The sequence below is a fragment of the Sphaerodactylus townsendi genome, linkage group LG02, assembly GCF_021028975.2.
Source record: "Sphaerodactylus townsendi isolate TG3544 linkage group LG02, MPM_Stown_v2.3, whole genome shotgun sequence".
Classification (NCBI taxonomy): Eukaryota; Metazoa; Chordata; class Lepidosauria; order Squamata; family Sphaerodactylidae; genus Sphaerodactylus; species Sphaerodactylus townsendi.
In genome coordinates this window covers 116,501,836-116,521,839 of record NC_059426.1, presented here as the reverse complement: position 1 = coordinate 116,521,839, position 20,004 = coordinate 116,501,836, and the positions used below count along the sequence as shown (strand labels likewise).

The window sequence follows — 20,004 nt, the reverse complement described above, 5'->3', positions numbered from 1 at the left end:
TTATAATGCAGGTAAAGAAAGACCTTTAGATTTCTGTGATCAAAAGAATGATTCCCAAAATGAAATAGGAGTTTAGATTTCTGTGATCAAAAGAATGATTCCCAAAATGAAATAGGAGTGCTGTAGTAGTGGTACCTTCAACACCAACAACATGTATTCCGGCATGAGTTTTCGAGGTCAGCTCGCTTCTTTAGATACCATAGAAATAAACCGCCTTATCTCAGTTTATAGAAAATTGAAGAAAGGGAGGAGCTGAGCAAAGAGAGGCCCAGTATAATAAATCAGGTGAAGTTGGCTATGTAAGGACTTGACACCTTTCCAGTAGTATCCTTAAGCAGGTTACAAAATTAGGGAAGAGGCAGAATTTAACATCTTGATTACATCAGAAATCTCAACCTGGGTTTCAATTCCATCTTTATCAAGAGCTCATGGGGAGGTCTTTGCAAGTCACCTTTGGTCTCAGTTCATAGCAGTTACCCGTTTCAAAATTGGATCAGGAGTTATTGTCCTAAGGATATTATTGTGAGGACACAAGACAGCAAGCTTCGTGTTTCAAGTCTAGTCTTGAGCATTACTGTCATGCCCCCACAGAGCCTTTGTTTATTTCCCCTTTAGTTTCCCCACAGTTAGTATGGGTTTAGCTATGTTTTGTACAGTATTCAGTGGGAGGGAACCGAATTTAGTTCTGTCCCTTTAAGAAGCCCTAGGGCTGGTGTTCTACGGCAGTTATTACCCAGCAACCTGTCTGATTTGGCAGTTAGGGGCCAACGGAAGCTGGGTGACAGCTGCAGTTAGGTGCCAACGGAAGCTGGGTGACAGCAACAAGTTAGACAGTCCAAGATGTTTTAGACTCTCAGTATTTAACAGTCAAAGATGTTATAGATTCACAGTATTTAAGTTGGGCTGAAATTGAAGCGCAGATGTTATAGTCTCACAGTATTTACAATAAATTCCAGACTCCAGAAAGTTTCTGCAACAAAGTAACCTTTATTTAGTTAGACCCGGGAGGAGTCAGGGTCTGTCAACATTGTTACAATTAAAGCTTTAAGTATTGAACTGTTAACTGAGTCAGTGAGTCTTACATTCTGCTTTGGCCGGGTGCAGGCACCTAAATAACCAAACCTGGGGAGCAGGAACAGTCTAACTTGCATGTTTCCAGTTTCCAAAAGGCCGAATTGAAAGTTTCCTGAAGTCGGTGAGAAGCAAGGCAGGAGCCTTTGCAGTAAAGGAACAAAGGAAAGTCTGGCCTCAAGAACAGTAAGAGATTGGTTCCTATAAGCCCTAAAGAAGCTGGGCATAGGAAAGTTGGAAGTCTTTGCTAGGAGCACTGGCAGAAGAGAGAGATTGGTTCCTATAAGCCCCAAAGAAGAAGCTGGGCATAGGAAAGTTGGAAGTCTTTGCTAGGAGCACCGGCAGAAGAGAGAGATTGGTTCCTACAAGCTCCTAAAGTAGCTGGGCATAGGAAAGTTGAAGTCTTCTTTGCTAGGAGCACCGGCAATGCAAGAAAGAGAAGAAACTCACTCAGAGCCAACAAGCTCTATTTCACAAAGCAATGCTGGAAATAAAAGCCCACTACCAAAATGTCAGCAGGTTTACAAGAGCAGGTGAATATATCGCTAGCTCGATGCTCTGAGGCTGCGCAAGACCTCCTAGATTTTTATCAATTTGGAAATTGCCTTGCACAAGAAGAAGAAATATTGTTGTAAGGAGATTTTACAAATACATTACCGTTTTTGGAAAGGTCAGCTAAGCTGCTACGATGTCCCTCCTAGAGCTTATGAATACGGCCAGAAGCCTTGGAATATCAAGACAAAGATGGAGGAGGATCAGAGAGAAAAGGCAAACTTCTTTTAGCAACATTATGTGTGGTTTATCTAGTAAGTTGCAGCCAAGGTTGTAAGCAAGTCAACAATCAGAGATCCAGCACGCTTAAGAAAAAGCAATCTCCACGGAGGTTCTGGCCATTGGACCTTTGGTGGTAGAAGTAGTTCCAGGAGGGGACCACAGAGTGTGTAAGGTTAAAATAAAGACAACTAAAGCAACAGGTGAAGAAGAGACTTTGCATGAAATCGACAAGCCACAGTTCAGCTTTCCAGGAGCAAGTCGGAGATGGCTGCCTTTCCTTTACATGCAAGATGCAGCTCAACTCAACAAAACATATTCTAGAAATAACCCTGAAAGCTTCAGACCCCACAGTGTTGCAACAGACAAACATGAAAGAAGAGATTCTCTCTCTTTGTATGCGGTGGATAAATGTCTTGTGGAAAAACATCTCATTTTTCTGCTACTTAATGACTTTAACTCCTGATTTTAAGAATGAAGATGGAGGACTTTTCTTCTTTATTCAGAGTTCCTGAACGTTGAACTTCAGTGAAACCACAAGCAGTTTGAATTCTGCAATCAAGATTGTTAGTTTTATAGTTAGCATAGAAGTTTATAGTTATAGTTAAAGCATAGAAGTTTACAGTTAGCATAGTTGGTATTATGTGTATTAGGATAGATAGTTATTAAGAGTAGGTACAGTAAGAATATTAGTTAAGTATAGTTAATGGAAGTTGATAGCGTAAAACTTCCTAGAGGAAGTTTTAGGCGGGAGTGTCATGCCCCCACAGAGCCTTTATGGTTTATTTCCCCTTTAGTTTCCCTTGCCACAGTTAGTAAGGGTTTAGCTATGTTTGTATAGTAGTCGGTGGGAGGGAGCCGGTTTTAGTTCGGTCGCTTTAAGAAGCCCTAGGGCTGGTGTGTTCTACTTGCAGTTATTACCCAGCAACCTGTCTGATTTGGCAGTTAGGGGCCAACGGAAGCTGGGTGACAGCTGCAGTTAGGTGCCAACGGAAGCTGGGTGACAGCAACAAGTTAGACAGTCCAAGATGTTTTAGACTCTCAGTATTTAACAGTCAAAGATGTTATAGATTCACAGTATTTAAGTTAAACAGTTATAGATGTTATAGTCTCACAGTATTTACAATAAATTCCAGACTCCAGAAAGTTTCTGCAACAAAGTAACCTTTATTTAGTTAGACCCGGGAGGAGTCAGGGTCTGTCAACATTGTTACAATTAAAGCTTTAAGTATTGAACTGTTAACTGAGTCAGTGAGTCTTACATTCTGCTTTGGCCGGGTGCAGGCACCTAAATAACCACCTGGGGAGCAGAACAATTACTTTGGAGAAACTACTCTTCACCTCAGCTCTCATCTGCAACCTGTGCACTGTGATAACAGCCTACCTTTCAAGGCTGTTGTAAGAACTCCTAAGAGATGCATGGAAAGCTATATGACCACTTCTCCAAAAATATACATTCCAGCTAAATTCCAACTGCTAACTGAATTATAAATCCTAGTAGAAGTAATACTACTCACTGAAATGCCCAGAAGAGTAATTCTACCAGAACTACCACTGAATGCCCAGAAGAGTAATTCTTGTGCATTCTGGCTCATCTCTCTCAGACTGCCTGCTTATCCCTCCCCCTCCCACCCCCCGCCCAATGCAGGTGCAGAGGTATGGGTGAGTAGGAGGGGCAGGTAAACCAGAACCGGAGGGGAAGCTGAGCGAGGGGTGTTGAACAGGACGGCAGGAGGACACACAAGATTTTGTCTTCCCCATGCATCCTCTTGAATTCCTTTTTTGTATTTCATAACCATCCTCACAGATTATGTCACCTCCTTTTTTAAACAAAGGGATTTGTGTTTTTGGCATGTACATCTAGCACATAAACCCACTTAATTTTATAACAGTAGTATGTAGATCAACCAAATGGGCCAGAAATATATGTAATCTGGGCAAAGAAGAGAAGTTTGGATTTATACTCTGCCTTTCTCTCCTGTAAGGAGACTCAAAGGGGCTTACAAACTCCTTTCCCTTCCCCTCCCCACAACAGACACTTCATGAGGTAGGTGGGGCTGAGAGAATTCCAAAGAAATATGACTAGCTCAAGGTCACCCAGCAGGAATGGAGGAGTGGGGAAACAAACCTGGTTCACCAGATAAGAGTTCACTGCTCATGTGGAGGAGTGGGGAATCAAAACCTTTTCTCCAGATTATAGTCCACTGCTCTTAACCAGTACAACACACTGGCTCAGAGCAAGGAATTTGATCAGAAACACGAGGGGGTTATATATCCCCCTTGCCTTCCCTAAATGAGGCCCTGAATAACCTCTTGGAATACAGAATCAGCCTGGGAAATGCCAGAGTCTTTCCTTCCAGCCAAGGGCCCCTAAGCAGGACTCTCTACTCCTCAGAGGCCTGCAGACATGAAAAAGCCACTCTTGGCTTGTTTGGCCTTGTTTATTGTTGCCTTGGTTATTTTCACAAGAACAGCACTCATCAGAACCTGTTTACTTTTAATCATACATTTTCAAAATTAGTAAACCATTGTTGCTCTCTGCTTCATTCAGACAAAGCATGTGATAAAAGGGAATATGAGAAGGCTGTATTCATTAAAAATGAATTTTGAAACATTTCTGTTCTAATGTGTTAGGTGTGAATAACTTTTTTTGCTTAGCAAAACAAGCATGGCCCTCTCATTATTTTAAGGGTGGATTAATGAGCCAAATTCGCAGACTGCCTTAATTTGCATTAGATGTTCTCCCCAGAGGTATACACTTTGTTACAGAATTGTCTGCATCATGCATCTCGCAGTGAAATAACTGTTTCCAGAGAAATGTCTTATTTAATGTAAATGCTGGCTGCTGTATTTGTTTAAATATTAATACCTTGCCTTCCCTTGTGCCTCAAGGCAAACTATAAATTATTCTTTAAAAACATCACAATTAAAAAACCATTAAACCAAGGCCTCCTCCCCCCAAAAGAAAAAGTCTGTAGAGAACATCAAAAGACTTGAAGAACTACTTCTACCCTATTTTCCAGACTGCCAGCTGAGATCTTCTGTCAGTGGAAAAGTGAGACCAGCAGCAACCAAAGACACCTCACATTTAGAATGCTTTCCACCATGGGTTTTGCCTACAGGCCGAAACATTTTTTTATCCATGCTTTTAACTAAAGGATTGTCAATTTTTTAAATTGTCTTATGGTCTGCTTTTGCTCAGTGTCATTTTAGGTTGCTCAGAATTTGTTTTATGTCCTGTCTTCATTTTCATGGTTTGTCTTGTCTGGTTGTTTTAATTATAAAGTAGGTCTTTGGAAAAGTGGCATATACAGTTTCTAAATAAATAAAAATTCTGTTTTGTCAGATATACTGAATGATTTTTTCATTGGTGGTGGCAGCTAATCACACTCACCAACAGAATGTGTAGCAACATCTGATAACTAAGAAGCAGCAGCAGATTTATTCCACTCCCATCCTACAGTGAAGAAGCGACTCCTCCCATTTCTTGAAGCTCTGGAGAGTAAAAAGAAATAGCACTGCCATTTCCAGCATAAGAACAGTTGGCACAATGTAGTGGTTAGGGAGTTGGAGTTGGGCTTCGGAGATCAGAGTTCAGTTCTGTGTTGAAGGGAGATTTGTCTCTCAAATATTCATTCCCAGGCCCCAGCCATGGGGCAACGCAACCCAAACATTTTCCATGCCCCATCAATCAGCAGTGTTTCTCTTGGTGCTTTCTGTCTGGAAAAGCAAGTCAGAAGATACTGGGCATATATAACTGTCCAGTATTTTCTAACTGAGCAGCTAAGAGATGCAAATCGGAATGAAAAGGATAGCTAGATAGCTATCCTTCCTTGTCCAATCAGAGCTCTGGCTTTCTCCAGCCATCCAAACCACAGCATCAGGATATGGGAATGCTGGCAGGTTGGCTTGTCTCAGCCTTCTGTTCCCTGCCTTTTCCCTTTTTAATGTATCAAAGAGTTCAGAGAAATTGCATTTTTGAGTTTTTGAAATGTAGTGTTAGCCCTGCCATGGCTCACTCTTGCCAACTAATGTGTTGCAGATGCTATTGTAAAAGAAGCTGTAAGCATTACTGAGCTTTGAACATGTCAACGTCTTTCAAATAATTCTAATACAAAAAGCTTTCTGGATGCAGAAGAGTCACTGAGTCAAAGAAGGAACACAACAAGGGGGGGGGGTTATAACAGAACATAAAAATGTGGCTATTTGAAAAACCAGTGCAGTCATAAGTTGATGAGTCTTGGGAAGTGTTAATCCCTTTCAGAACCTTGTATCACTTCTTGCCCACTAAGAGCAAGGCCAGGGATTACCAAAAGGTTTTTCTCTGAAGAACAGAGGGACCTATTTGGGCAATATGGGGAGAGGTGGTCCCTGAGGTATGTGGGTCCAAGATCACTCACACCAGATCTACCAGACCACAGCCACACAGCCTATAACAACCAGTTGAATCCAGCTGTGAAAGCCTTCGACATTACTAAGAAAAATTGTTCATATGATATTAAAACAATAATCTAATAAATAGTATACAATAAAAGTAGCTATTACTGAAAATAAAGAATGGTAAAATAATGGACATGAAATAATACTTGTCATAATAATATAACAAAATCATAAAATATAGCAAGGGGGTAACGTGTGCAAAGCAGGTCCCATAGATAACAGCCACTTCCTCTCATCTGATCTCCCTTACACCCCAAGAAAAAGAGAGGGTTTAACATCTGAGTGAATGACAGCACTGCATACATCATTTCATATGGTCTCATGAAGCTGCCTAATACCATCAGCCTAGCTTAAAATAATGTTGTCTTCCCTGACTGCCAACCATTCCCCGGTTCATGGGCAGAAGTATTTCTCAAACAAGCTACTTCACTTCATTCGACTGGAATTGCCAGGAAATGAAAGTAGGTGCGAAGTAAATGCTCTTTCACTGTGCTGTAGGTCTCCAGATTTATAAGAAATGATCAGCATCACTGACCCAAATACAGAAGACACTTACCTAACAGTAAGTTGTTTTGTTGGAAGTCTGACAATATGTTTCACAGCAATCAATGAGGTTTTCATCAAGAATAAGTACTAAACATTGAAGGACTTTGTACAACTATAAAAAGCCAGCTTTGTAATGCAAGTAGTTTCACAACAGTGAGGACTTAACATATTAAGAGACTGAAAATGTTAAAGAGTTTTTGAGCATGTGTTCACAAACTAGATCACAGTGAGCACCTGCGGTGCTGAACATGGACAGCACCGATAGCCAATCTCATTTCACAGTAAGAACTTCTGAACTGAAAGGGCATTCACTTCACATTGCAATTGACATTATGAATGAGACAGAGTCGTATTGAGAACCAGATGACAACAAATTTTAATGTCATATTTTAATATCATTCAGTAGTTCACAGGAGAATTGATTTGCTACCATTGAAAAGCATTTAAATCAGGGTGAATGAGATCTCTGTCTCTATTTGATCTGTTGATGGCTGTTCCATATGTGAATTGTCACCTAACGTTGCTTTCACCAAGTGATGAGTACATGTATTCGTGGAGGGAAGGAATTAAATCTTTAAAATTTTTATTTTAGTATTTCTATGCTGCCTTTCCCAATTTCAAGCATGCTTATGAATTAGAATCATACAATGCAATTTCTTTCTTTCTTTCTTTCTTTCTTTCTTTCTTTCTTTCTTTCTTTCTTTCTTTCTTTCTTTTTTGTTGTTAAGTCACATCTGACTTATGGTGATCCCATAGGGTTTTCAAGTCAAGAGACTTTCAGAGATGGTTTGCCATTGCTTGCCTCCATGTCACACCCCTGGTAGTCCTTGGAGGTTTCTCATCGAAATCCTTGCCAGGGCCAACCCTGCTCAACTTCTGAGATCTAACATCAGGAGGGACTTCATTGGGGCACAATGCCATAGAGTCCACCTTCCAAAGGGGCCATTTGTTCTATCTAGGTGAACTGATCTGTGTCACCTGGAGATCAGTTGTAACAGAAGCAGATCTTTAGGCACCACCTTGAGGTTGGCATTACTATAGTCTCAGAAAGGTTGGGGGCTGCAATATGTCATCAGCTATGTTATTACAGTCAGCTTTACATACAGACAGTTAAACAAAGATTATGCCTGAGGAAACCTTGTTCCCAGACTCTAGAAGATTGGGCACCACACAGATAGATATGAAAAACATTGCACACCAAGGAGATTCTGGCTGTCATAGTTGGAATAGGAATTCCAGTTGCTTCAATAATCAGAGAGCAATAGTATACCCACTTTTTGCTAGAGAAACCTGCATGTCCTAAGTAATACAGAATGGCATAACTACTACTACCCATGTTCCGCCTCACTCAGTCTACTTACCCTCATACTATCTACTAACTTCCTGCTATTTTGTCCAGAATCTTATTCCCTCACACTCTCTCAAAGTTGCCAACTTCCACAATCCTTTTACATTATATCACATTCATATCCCTGGTCCCAGTTTCCTTGGCCAACTGAAAAGAGGTAGTCTTGTTTGTCTGTCATAGCAAAATAAAACAAAAGTTCAGTGGCACCTTAAAGACTAACAATCTTTATTTCAATACGATCGTTTGCGAGTCACTACTCACTTCCTTGGATATGTGGAGGAAAATCAAACCGGGAATTCTACTTAAGTGGAAGGTTTCAGGGGAGGGGTTGAGACTGGACATAAATGCGATTTTAAAAAAAGACAAATTCAACCCTCCTTTCAACATCGCTCTCACACAGCTGCTCTTCCTGATCTTTCACCTTCCACGTTTCAGCCTAAGCCCGACTCAACAACCGCTGCCCCACCTTCTTTGGCAGTAGCCACACATTGCATCGGAGCTGGAAAATCGCTTCTTGTCCCGTTGAATGGCTTAGCAGAGTCTATGTAGACTCGAGGACACCTCCTACCGGACCATGAACTAAACTCAGCTTCAAAATCCATTCACGTACTTGGCTGCAATCCTAAAAACACTTTCCTGAGAGTAAACCCATTGAAGAAATTGGGATTTGTTTCCGAGTCATCTGTTTGGAATTGCTTCCTCTTATCTGTCATTCTGCGCCCCGAAGGTTCTGCGAATCTCAAGCACCAAGGGCAAAAAAAATCACCAAGCGGCTTCACTTTCCGGTACTGAGCATGCTCAGGAGATTTGCGCATGCGCACTGCAACCAAGGCAAGACTGTCGAATGGGTGCATCGCTATAGCTGGGAGAAGGCCATGGAGGGTAGAAGGAAGCGATGGAGATGTGGAGATGTTCCTCTTGCATTACTCCTGGGTCTCATCATTGCACCGGCCTCGCCACTTGCCCAGGGTCGGAATCTCCGCTTTGTTACCTTGGTGAGGAGACAACATTCGGGGGCAAGATATTAGGGGGTGCGGTGCAGAGCGGGGCCATAATGGGCAGGGGGATCACATGACTCTCGCAGCCCCAAAGATTAATAAAGAAAAAAAATGCTGCTTTGCCTTGTAATGCTTGAGCTGACAAAAATCCTAGTTTGGTTGTTTGTTTTCTGCAGGAAGCAAGTACTTTAAAATCAAGGCTACCGTAGCTTTTGTATTAAGAAAATACCCGCACACACTGCTATTTTAAAAAAAAATCTTGACTGCTAGTATGACAAGCCAGGAATGATCTAAAAAAGTAAAAATAATTATTTATTCATGTTTCAGGAGGCCATATATTATTTACAGATATCATCAAGTGTACTTTACTGTGCATGATACCTGGTGCAAGAGTTTGACAGTGTTCTTTCCTTGCCTTTGGGCTAGCAGAGTACCATAAGGCCAGTGATCTCTGAGAAAAAGTACTTTTGTAGAAAATGCCATGGAATCTTTGTGACTTTGCATTATTGTTTTGTCAGTTATATCGTCATGGTGATCGTTCCCCAGTAAAAGCATACCCCCAAGATCCCTATCAAGAAAGTGCCTGGCCACAGGGGTTTGGTCAGCTTTCTCAGGTGGGTATCCCTAAAAGAAACATTCTGGTCTGAAACAGGAAAATTCAGGATTCAGGGCAAAATCTATTTTGCTAATACATTCTAATTCCCATCTTTCCCCCCCACCGTGCTTTTTAGGATGTGTATGTGTGGTGGTGGTGGTGGTTTGCTGCTGCCTTTCTTTGCTTCCCACAGTTTCAGAAAGAAGTAGCCAGTAGGTTGTTGGGGGAGGACAGCTTCATCTGTTTCTGGAAGGATTTTTGTTCACATTTCCTGAATCGACAATATTCACGCTGCTGAATTAACTGTTGGCCTTGCTTTCAATTCTGTGTGTTTTGGCAACATTGCAATAGACTTTCCTTTGTGGCTAATTTGTTATTGTTGATGTGCATAGGAAGGGATGCGGCAACACTGGGATCTGGGCCAAGCCCTACGAAGGCGCTATGATGGATTCCTGAATGCCTCATACAATAGGCAGGAGGTCAGTGCCCAATCCCTGTTTACTAATCCTATCAGCACAATTTCCTTCCTCTCTCGTCCTCTGTTTTCAATGGGTAATTATTAATCAACAAGATCTACAAACTGTAAGGTTTACTGGATCATATAATTTTCTCCGCAAAGAGGGAACAGTTGTTTGGGTTTGTCTCTGTTCTTCAAAGTAGAACTGAGTTGATTTGTAGTTTTTCACTGCTCCTTTTCTCAGTGATTAAAGTAAACCTTGGAAGTCACAATCAGTTACTTGGACTCAGCAAAAGATAACAGTAATGGCACATTGTGCTTCTCCGCCTCTGAGTCACGTTTTAGGTATGTGGGGCCATGTGATCAAAAACCAGACCAACTGGATTTTTTTTAGCCCTCTGGATGTTTTTCTGTAGCTTAATGACAAAACAGCAGAAAAGATTCAACTTGTCTATCCTTTAAGGGAAAGGATATGGTCCTATGTCTTCCTTCCCTTTTAGGGGGAGATGACCACTCTCATCAGCGGCTTTTTGTGGCATTTATAAAAAAACAAACAAAACTCCTGCAACCACTATGGGCTAAATGGCAGATTAAGCTCTTTAGAATATATAATGCCTCTTATGTCCAGAGTAAAGAAACCTGTTAGAGCCTATTCTACCTTTGTAAGAATAGTACTGCTTTTTGGTTTTCTTCCCTTCCAGTTTCTGAATCAATGACATGACAGCTAAAAAAAACCCCTCACAACAGTCTTGCATTTTCTATGTGGCTCAGCCATTTATTGTCTGTAATGTTTGCTGGGAATTTGCAAGTCTGAAGACATAGCTTCAGGAACCAGAGCTGACAGACTGATTCTTTTACTGCATATTTGGAGAGCCTGCAAATGAACCTCAGATCTTGTAGGAAACAGAGTCTGTTCATAGAATTTTGTGGCAATTCTTTTAGGCATAATAAGACAGTTCCCTGAATGATGGGATCAGCAGGAAAGCCATCCGAGCTACAGTTCATCCCTGACACTTTGGTGTGCTTGCCAAGTGCACATTGAATTCAGTCTGGACACCCTGGTTTCTCTCTCTCTATTCAAGCTTCCTGGAATAACATTCAGAAAGCTTAGATGATGTGTATAGCTTTCACGCATTGCTAAAAAAAGGGGGAGATTCTCAGCTGGTAAATTTGGTCATCTGAATTAAAGTTGCTGCCTAACTGGCCAATAGCCACAACTCTGGAAAGAGATACCTTTCAGTTTTTTGTTCATTTTTTTCTGCATGATAATATGTACTTGCAATATCAGGAGCAATTCTGCACAGCCGTTTATTTTATGATCTAAACAAGTTGATATTTGTGATTGTGGTAAGTGAAATGCTGGCTCTTGGGTAGAGGGGATGGACTGTACAGCCTTTTGGTTTCTTTCTAAGCTAGTGCAAGATGCCATTTCTTCTACCTCTTTAATGTAGATTTCACCTCCATGCTCTCAGGATTGCCTTTTGGGGTTCAAGAAGGGGTGGCTATGTGGGCAAGCAGCATACTTTTCTAATGGGGTCTGGTCTATCTGAAAGCACTCTGTATTCACCCATTTTAGTACTTCCCACTCTAATCTGAAGAGTTACCCTATCCCAGTCAGCTATCAGCCTCTATCAGTCTGGGGCCCACTGCCTACCCCTATTTCTTATCTGCAGATCACCCAGCATGCCATCTATTTTAAAAATGAGGAAACCCATGTGCTGGGAGCTCCTGCTGCACCAAATTAATTGAAATCAGTTGAGAGAGCAACATTCTCAGATACTTTGTGGAGCAATGTCAAAAGCTGTGCTAAATAGAGTAAATAATCACACCATTTTTCCCATGGTGTGATAATTTCTACCTTGTACGTTTACATTCTACTTCTTTTATAAGTTCTAGACACTGATCTAAAGAAGGCTTAAGACTCTCTGGTTAGAATTCAGGCTGCTTAGTTGTACAGATTTTTTTAAATTGATCAAGGGATCTGCCTTCTTCATTTTTCTAGAGGATTTTGATGTTACCAAAAAGAGTTATTTGCAGTAGGGATATTTAATCAATCTCATTTTGAAGGCTGATGCATAATGGCATAGGATTTAGGATTCAAATACATCAGTCAGCATATCTGATCTCCACAGTTCATGTATGCAGGGTAATTCCAATCCATACAACTGACAGGTCATTGTAGAAACAGAATGAACTATCTAGACTACACAGCTGGCTTCCTGTAATGAATCTGGGGTGTCTTTCAGGAAAAGGTAACTTCATTTTCCTGTAATAATTTGTGTTTCCCTGCTTTGGTGCATTAAAACTCACTCCAAGACTGTTAATGTAAGTAGTTGTTGTTTGGCCACGCTCTTGAAGGAAGTGATAGACATTTGTCATAACTCATGGCTAAAGCTAGTTTGTCCTACTTTGATATAACTATAGTGCCATCATTTTGGCTTACCTAACCACAAATATCTTTAGCTACCTCTGTTAAGTTTCCTTCCCAAACCCTGCTCCTTTTTGTTGCTCCCTGGAATAAATATCCCTAGTGATGCGACCCCAAACTTCATTTTTCCCTGACACTTATTCATGAAGTTGATCCTGGCTTTCTCTGTCACCCTGTGTGTTTTGTCCAGAGTACCTATAAGCCAATTCAAAAAATCTTTCTATTCATTATAGCAAAGCAAAACGTCAAACAGTAGTGATGCTAATGAAATGTGCACTCTGTGTTTGATTCTACACTCTGGCAGATCTTCATCCGCAGCACAGATTTTGATCGGACCCTGATGAGTGCTGAGGCCAATCTGGCAGGACTGTATCCTCCAGGAGGGCAGCAGGTGTTCAATCCCAACATTTCTTGGCAGCCAATCCCCGTCCATACAGTACCTGGCTCTGTGGAGCGGGTGAGTCACTTGCAGAGATACCTGTTCGTAGAATAACTCTGATGTGATGATTATATCAACTGCTTTAACCCTTCCTGAACTCTACCATTCTGCTGTCCTTCCTGCCTTGTCTGTTTTGGCATGAGAGCTAGTTCACAGAGCTTTGCTTTACCTGCCCAGTGGGGATCTCACTTAGAAGGAGCAGTCCGAAGGGCAAAGGAACCCACCCCCAAGTCCATTCCTCACAGCAAATCTTGTTTGTAAGTAGGAATCTGTGATCAAATGAGCTAACATACATTTTGCCCCTATCCAGCTTCTGAAGTTTCCGTTAACTCACTGTCCCCGTTACGAACAGCTGCAAAATGAAACCCGGCATACAGCAGAATACGAGAATAAAACAGTTCAGAGTATGGTAAGTTATGAATAGTGAGGCTTGGTATCTGAGATGGCTGTAGCTATCTACAGTTTTTGGGATAATGGCAAGAGAGAAAAGTGGACTCTGTTACATGCTCTTACAGGAATTCCTGAAGATGGTGGCAAAAGAGACAGGAATCCAGGATGTTTCCCTTGAGTCTGTATGGAGTGTGTATGATACCCTGTTCTGTGAAGTGAGTTGCCTTTCCTCTATTTATCAGTATTTTGCTTTCTAAAGTGAGAATCTTACTGAAGACCTAGCTGAAGTTGCTGGCACTTTTGCTATAGAATAACGGGCTCTCCCCCTACATTTGAATATCATGGGTCTAACCTCTAGCACTTTCCAGCATTAATAGAGAGCGCCGCTAGTTTTTATGCTAAGGATCATCTCCACTTAAAGGAAGTTTGGAATCTCTACCACTAGCTCTCAAAATTCTTATATAACTAAGAAAAGGAATCCAGGGTGGAGCTATGCAAACAGAAGCAGGCTTGATACCAGGGTCCCCTGGCGCCTGAACCAGATTTAGCCTCCTCCAGTGGGGTCCTGCTCAGTGCACCCATTTCCCTTCTTCACTGTTACCAAACACTTCCCATTCCTAAGCACTATACTTGAGGATACCATTGTGGTAAGGTCAAAACATGACATCTCCCTTCACCATGTGTAACCTCGCTTGAGATAAAGTATGCAGGAATGCACATACATAAACACTGATTCTTGCAATATAAAAACTATTCTCTCAAGCCAGTATTCACCTACAGGACAACGCATTTCCTGGTACAATGCAGAAACTGAAAACTAGACGTTACTGTTAGTTTTTATTACATAAGGGCCTTCCTGTCCATTATTGGGGATGAAACCAAGGGTTTGCAACTCTTATTTATTGGAATGATTATAGCAAGCAGTTCTAAAGGATTTACATGCCTTATAGGAAAGGGAAGTGTCAAACTAAGGAAGTTCTTCTTGACTTCTTACCAGCTGACCAAAGGAAGAAGTCTTGCTGAGTCTATTTCTGTGGTTGCAATTGCAGAGCAACAGATCTATGCTGTTAGCCCAAAGCAGAAAATTACTTAAATCACTTGAGTTTCTTAATTTCAGAATTGTAAATAAACTAATGAGATGCTTAGTTTTCCAAAAGTACTGAAGACTAACCAAACCATATTCAGGAGTGTAGGCTCCCCAAAATGGCCTTAATGGAAAAACTGCTTTGACAAGTACAATTAAGAGAGCAGATTTCAGAGCTTGTTGTGACATTTTAATTTCTTTCCACTGAACAGAAGCAGTCATTAGCATCATAAATTACAACTTGTCTAAACATTTAGGTGTGCCAAACTAGGAAGCAGATGCAAGTCCTAAAGCTGCTGTTTTCGTTGTCACTATGATGTAGAGGTACAATCAAGACCCCCATATCACTGTAAGAGGTCATCAGAAACAGTGCACTTGTCAGCAGATCTGCACTCTTCAAAATCTTTTGGAGTCAACTGATTTATAAGGAAATAATCGTGTAGGGTTTAACTCCAGTTTACATGTTCTGATAGCAAAATTGGGCTTGTAGAACCTGGAGTGAGAATAGATAGGTGCCATTATTAGATTTACTCACTTTGGAAGTTTGTTCTTAGCATACTGAAAAATTTGAATGCACATTGTTCTCTGCTTTCATATGGGATCACAATAATTGGGTTAATACCATACCAGCATATTAATTCATAGGGACATAAGGAACTTGAACTGAAAAATGGGAAGATAACTCAGAATGAAAGGGATTCACTTCAGCAACATAAGCCCACAGCAAATTTTGGTATAGATCAAGGTGTATGTATCATTCTTTGCCCAGACTGTATTTAAATGAGCTTTCTCTTGTATATTTGCCAGAAAACACACCAATTACCACTTCCGTCATGGGTGACTCCTAGTGTGATGACTCAGCTGAAAGAGCTGAAAGATTTCAGCTTTCGGTTCCTTTTTGGGATCTACAAATGGGTGGAGAAAGCTCGTTTGCAGGGTGGTAAGTGGTGGCGCAAGGTTGGCACCTTTGGGAAGAAGCTATACACTGATCTATCAAGCAAAATCAGTCTGTGTTTTTTTCCCCTTAGGGGTCCTTGTGTCTCAGATAAGAAAAGATCTTACTCTGGCTGCAAACACCTCTCTGCACCAACACCTTAAAATGCTTATGTACTCATGTGTAAGTTTGCACATTGCATGTGCTTCTCTTCTCCTTCCTTTTCCTACCTTGTCTATGTACACACACACCCTCCCCGCAAAGTTAATCCAGCCTTGGTAAACAAAACCTATCCACATCATCTAGCAGTTTCTCTTGTACTGTGGAAGAAGGAAAAACCCTTGTCAGCACTTCTACCTCTTTAGGTTTTAAAATCCAAAACAGACTATGATTTCCCCTGGTATTTGTGCAAATGTGTACATGATTCCACTCCTGTGCTTATTCTCAAATAGTACCATTGTCTCTTCGTTTTATCTTTCTTTCAGTGTCTTTATTTGTTCCCAAATGCCCCTCCCCACTTACTTTCCTTTGGACGGGGGAGATACGGTGCCCACTGTGAGCAAGGAGATCCCTTCTTATATCTCCTCTGCACCTACCACTTTCTGAAGTGTGGTTCTAGGTTCCCTGCTTGCTGTTCCAAAGAGGGACTCATTCTTCTTTCTTCTTCCTCAGCACGACACCACTCTTGGGGCCCTGCAGATGGCTCTGGATGTTTACAATGGGAGACAGGCACCTTATGCTTCATGTCATATGTTTGAGCTGTATGAAGATGACGATGGGTGAGGGCCTCAGTAACTACAGCACAAGGTCTTACCTTTTTAAGTATTCGCCTGAAGGCAGTTCATCTCACCTTGCTGAACCTTAACTTTCCTCTGTGTATTCATAAATAGTGAAATTAAGTAAAAAGTCTACTAATCCTGAGGTGAAAATAGTATGCGTACTTGTAATCAGAAACCTCAACAGTATTCTGTAGCCTATAGTTGATACCCTATGATATGATAAACATATCAGTATTAACTTTACCCGTGCCAGGAATGAGAAGATAACTTCTGCTCTCAAAGGCAGACACATACAAATGTAGTAGGAAACAGAATGTTACTTTGTGCTACTCGGGCATTTAGAAGAGTACAAAAGGGATTGGAGTGCTGGTTTAGGGCTTGTTTTGAAAACAGCATAATGCTGTGCAGCTAATTATCAACCTCACCAACTCATCTCAAAATCTGTTGTCCACAGCAATTTTTCAGTGGAAATGTACTTTTGGAATGAAAGTGGGCATGAGCCTTATCCGCTGCAGCTACCTAACTGTGAACAGCACTGCCCACTGCTGAAATTCCTGCAACTCACAGACCCAGTTATTGCACAGGACTGGGAACAGGAGTGCCAGATAGCAAGCAGAATGAACAACACAGGTGGGTGGAGGTGCTCTAACCAAATAACAAGAAAGGAACTTGTGTGTTTTGACTGTCCTTTTTAAAGTGCTTATTCATGTCACTCTTTGCAGAACTTATTGTGGGTTTGGCGGTCTGTGGATCCATCCTCTTCCTCCTTACAGTCCTGCTCCTTACAGTCCTTTTCCGTATGAAGTCACAGCCACCTGGTTACCGGCATGTTTCCAATGAAGGAGAGGAGCAGCCTTGACAACTGCTCCAGCCCCTCCTGAGGCAGTAGGAAGGAACACTGCAGCCCCGGGGGAAAAGGTGGGCTTCTTTTGGTGACTGAACATTTCATTCCTTTGCCTGGATTGCTGCTTCCAAGCCCAAAGCCCCAGACTTGATGTCAGAGCTTTTACAATGATCAAAATCAGACTACCTGTCATTTGGATAATCCGTTTAACTACTGGGTGTGGAATATCAGCGTGATTTGAGGTTGCCATTTTTAAATATACAATTAGGTTCACCAAAGATACAGACTTGCTTCCTGTGAAGCCAATATGTTGCCTGCAGTCTTCATCGCTGGGCAGAAAGGTCTGTGACTACTATAGCTTTCAGCTGGAATCTGCTGCTCTTCAGAAAACTTTGTTCACCCTACTACTTGGCAAGTGCACCTCTCTTCCCAACTGTGGGGAAAGGGGCTGAAGCTAGACCAGCAGTAACTGGCTTCTCCAGCCCAGTCAGTAACTGAGAATCAGAGTTCTGCCTCCCTTTCCTCGTAAAATGAAGTACTTTGTTGGAGCACTTTTCTCTGAGGAATTTGATCCCTGTACAGGTTTGGCCTGAACTGATAGTTCCTCCGTGCAATCTACAGGAAATACATCTGTTTCTCAGATAACCTGTCTATTTGCAAAGATTGTTCTAACCAACGACGTTTATTGAGCAAGACTGGAATATAGGATATTTCCTCTCTCTGCTGACACTGCATTTCAGCCTGATTCTCATTTTTAAAAAGCAGTGGAGATCTCAGCTATACAAAAGTTAAGCTATGGGACCAAGATACTTACTCCAATTGAGGTTCAGCTGCAGGCCTTTCAGAGCCATTTTCTATCACCTGTTTTGCACCATGCAAATATCCTGGAGCACCATACACCAAAAGAAGTCTGCTTTTAAAAACAAACACACACATCCATCAGGTTTTTAGTTGTTGTCGTTACAGAAAAAAACATTCACACACAGGGCTGTGTCTAATTAAACCAGTATTGCAGTGATAAATCTGTCATTTCTATTTGCACTGAAGATCAATTTCAAACCTTCATCTCCTTAATGTGCCATGAGACTCCTTTTTGCTATACCAAACTCTACATGATATCTCACTAAAATCTTTCACTATGAATCTATGGCATGTCTACCTTCCCCACATACTCAGAAGACTTCCACAGAAGACAAAGTCTTTTTCAGAGTTCTTTGCCCCTCCTCTCAGATAACCACTCAGGGCTATATGGGGAACAAGGTTCAATCTAGAAATCTGTTCCAAACCTAGAATGGAATCCAGAATTCACTACAGACAAACACCTCTCCCCTTACTGCATTACCCTCTTCCCTAATCAGCCTTTCCTGATGCTACTATCTTTGTACAAACGATGGTCATTCTTTATGGATGAGGCTCCATTACGTACATTTGTTTCCCCTGTCTGCTTAACAAAAAACTGTGTCCCACACACTACATTTCTGCCAGAATTTCAGGACACTCAGCTTGTGGTCATTCCAATCAATGTCTTTTCCCTTGCCGATCACCAGACAGCATCACACAGCTCCTGCAAAATAGGATATAGGCACAAAGCCAAAGGAAGCCCATGAAGAGAGCTGTAAGAAAGAGATGAGTTACCAGTATCCTAATTTCTTAGAAGCTATGTAGCAAATTAAGAGGGTTAATTATTAAAGCTGTTTGTTTTGGTATATGGAGAAAGTTGGTGTCTATGATTTTGGCTTTGTGTTTCTAAATGATGTTTCTGTAATTCACTTCAGTCTCTTTCTCTTTGTCTTTTTTGTGACAAAAAGGTAGAACTGGATTTATGCTCTTTCTTCTGCCCCACTTTGTGTCTTTTTGCAAACTTAAGAACAATAATGATCTGGAAGAGAAGATTGATTTAAAAATAAATTAAATTTTATTATTACACAGATACTGGTATAAACTTACATTGGAGGAGAAAACAGGAATGTAACACCTTTGCCAGATGCAGGAGTTGTTGCTGAGGAGTTATTCTCCCCTTCTGGTACTGGTACCTACAAAGCTGAGGAGTGAGCAGACTTCTGGCTCCTAGCCCACATCTTGCAGCCCATGACTTTGAATGAGCCAGCAAAAGAGTCTAGGACCAGACCAAGATGGTTTTTGTAGCTTTTGTAGCAGCAGTGAGCAGCAGTGGCGTAGTGGAGCAGGTGTACTCTAATCTGGAGGAACCGGGTTTGATTTCCTGCCCTGCTGCTTGAGTTGTAGAGGCTTATCTGGGGAATTCAGATTAGCTTGTGCACTCCAACATATGCCAGCTGGGTGACCTTGGGCTAGTCACAGTTCTTCTGAGCTCTCTCAACCCCACCCACCTCACAGGGTGTTTGTTGTGAGGGGGGAAGGGAAAGGAGATTGTAAGCTCCTTTGAGTTTCCTACAGGAGAGAAAGGGGGGATATAAATCCAAACTCCTCCTCTTCTTCTTCTTGTTTTGTGGTTGGTTTGTGTATTTAATGCTCCTCCCTTTGCAAGTTACTTTTATTCCTTTCAGGAAGAAAAGCAGGATACAAATAAGCAAATGCAAGCAATGGTGTAAACAAGGCTTCAACTGAACTGTGAAAATGTATTGTTGAAGGCTTTCACAGCCAGAATCACTGGGGTGTTGTGGGGTTTCTGGGCTGCATGGCCGCGTTCCAGTAGCGTTTTCTGCTGATGTTTCGCCTGAGGATCCTATAAAGATGCCAGCTACAGATGCAGGCGAAATGTCAGGAGAAAAGGCTACTGGAACACTGCCATACAGTCAGGAAGCCACAGAACACCCCACTGAACTGTGAAAGTTGGGAGCTCTAGTACTTAAGAAGGACATGCTCTTTCTGTCCCTACCTTGCTGACCCTCTATCTAAAAT

The 20,004-nt window shown here is 41.6% G+C and overlaps 2 protein-coding genes across 4 annotated transcripts in view; one reads left to right on the top strand and one right to left on the bottom strand.

Annotated features, from left to right (window-relative positions):
- NR1H3 (nuclear receptor subfamily 1 group H member 3) overlaps positions 1-8,894 on the bottom strand; it is a 47,161-nt gene extending 38,267 nt beyond the window's left edge. The window contains exon 1 of one of the 2 annotated variants that reach the window (XM_048483902.1): positions 8,643-8,894. The gene's annotated coding sequence lies outside the window, so the exon portion shown is untranslated. The remainder of the gene's footprint in view (positions 1-8,642) is intronic. The other variant, XM_048483906.1, reaches the window with a different exon arrangement.
- Positions 8,895-9,005: 111 nt separating this feature from the next.
- Positions 9,006-18,830, top strand: ACP2 (acid phosphatase 2, lysosomal). 2 transcript variants are annotated; one of them, XM_048483844.1, is made up of 11 exons: positions 9,006-9,171; positions 9,693-9,788; positions 10,162-10,248; positions 12,959-13,111; positions 13,404-13,502; positions 13,609-13,698; positions 15,375-15,507; positions 15,596-15,684; positions 16,174-16,280; positions 16,735-16,910; positions 17,003-18,830. In XM_048483844.1, exons 1-11 carry the CDS (start codon positions 9,052-9,054, stop codon positions 17,137-17,139), a joined length of 1,287 nt encoding a protein of 428 aa, XP_048339801.1. In that variant the 5' UTR covers positions 9,006-9,051; the 3' UTR covers positions 17,140-18,830. The 2 variants fall into 2 exon arrangements, with proteins under 2 accessions (XP_048339801.1, XP_048339802.1); XM_048483845.1 differs by lacking the exon at positions 17,003-18,830 and having other exon boundaries at positions 16,174-16,308; positions 16,735-16,865.
- Positions 18,831-20,004: the final 1,174 nt, after the last annotated feature.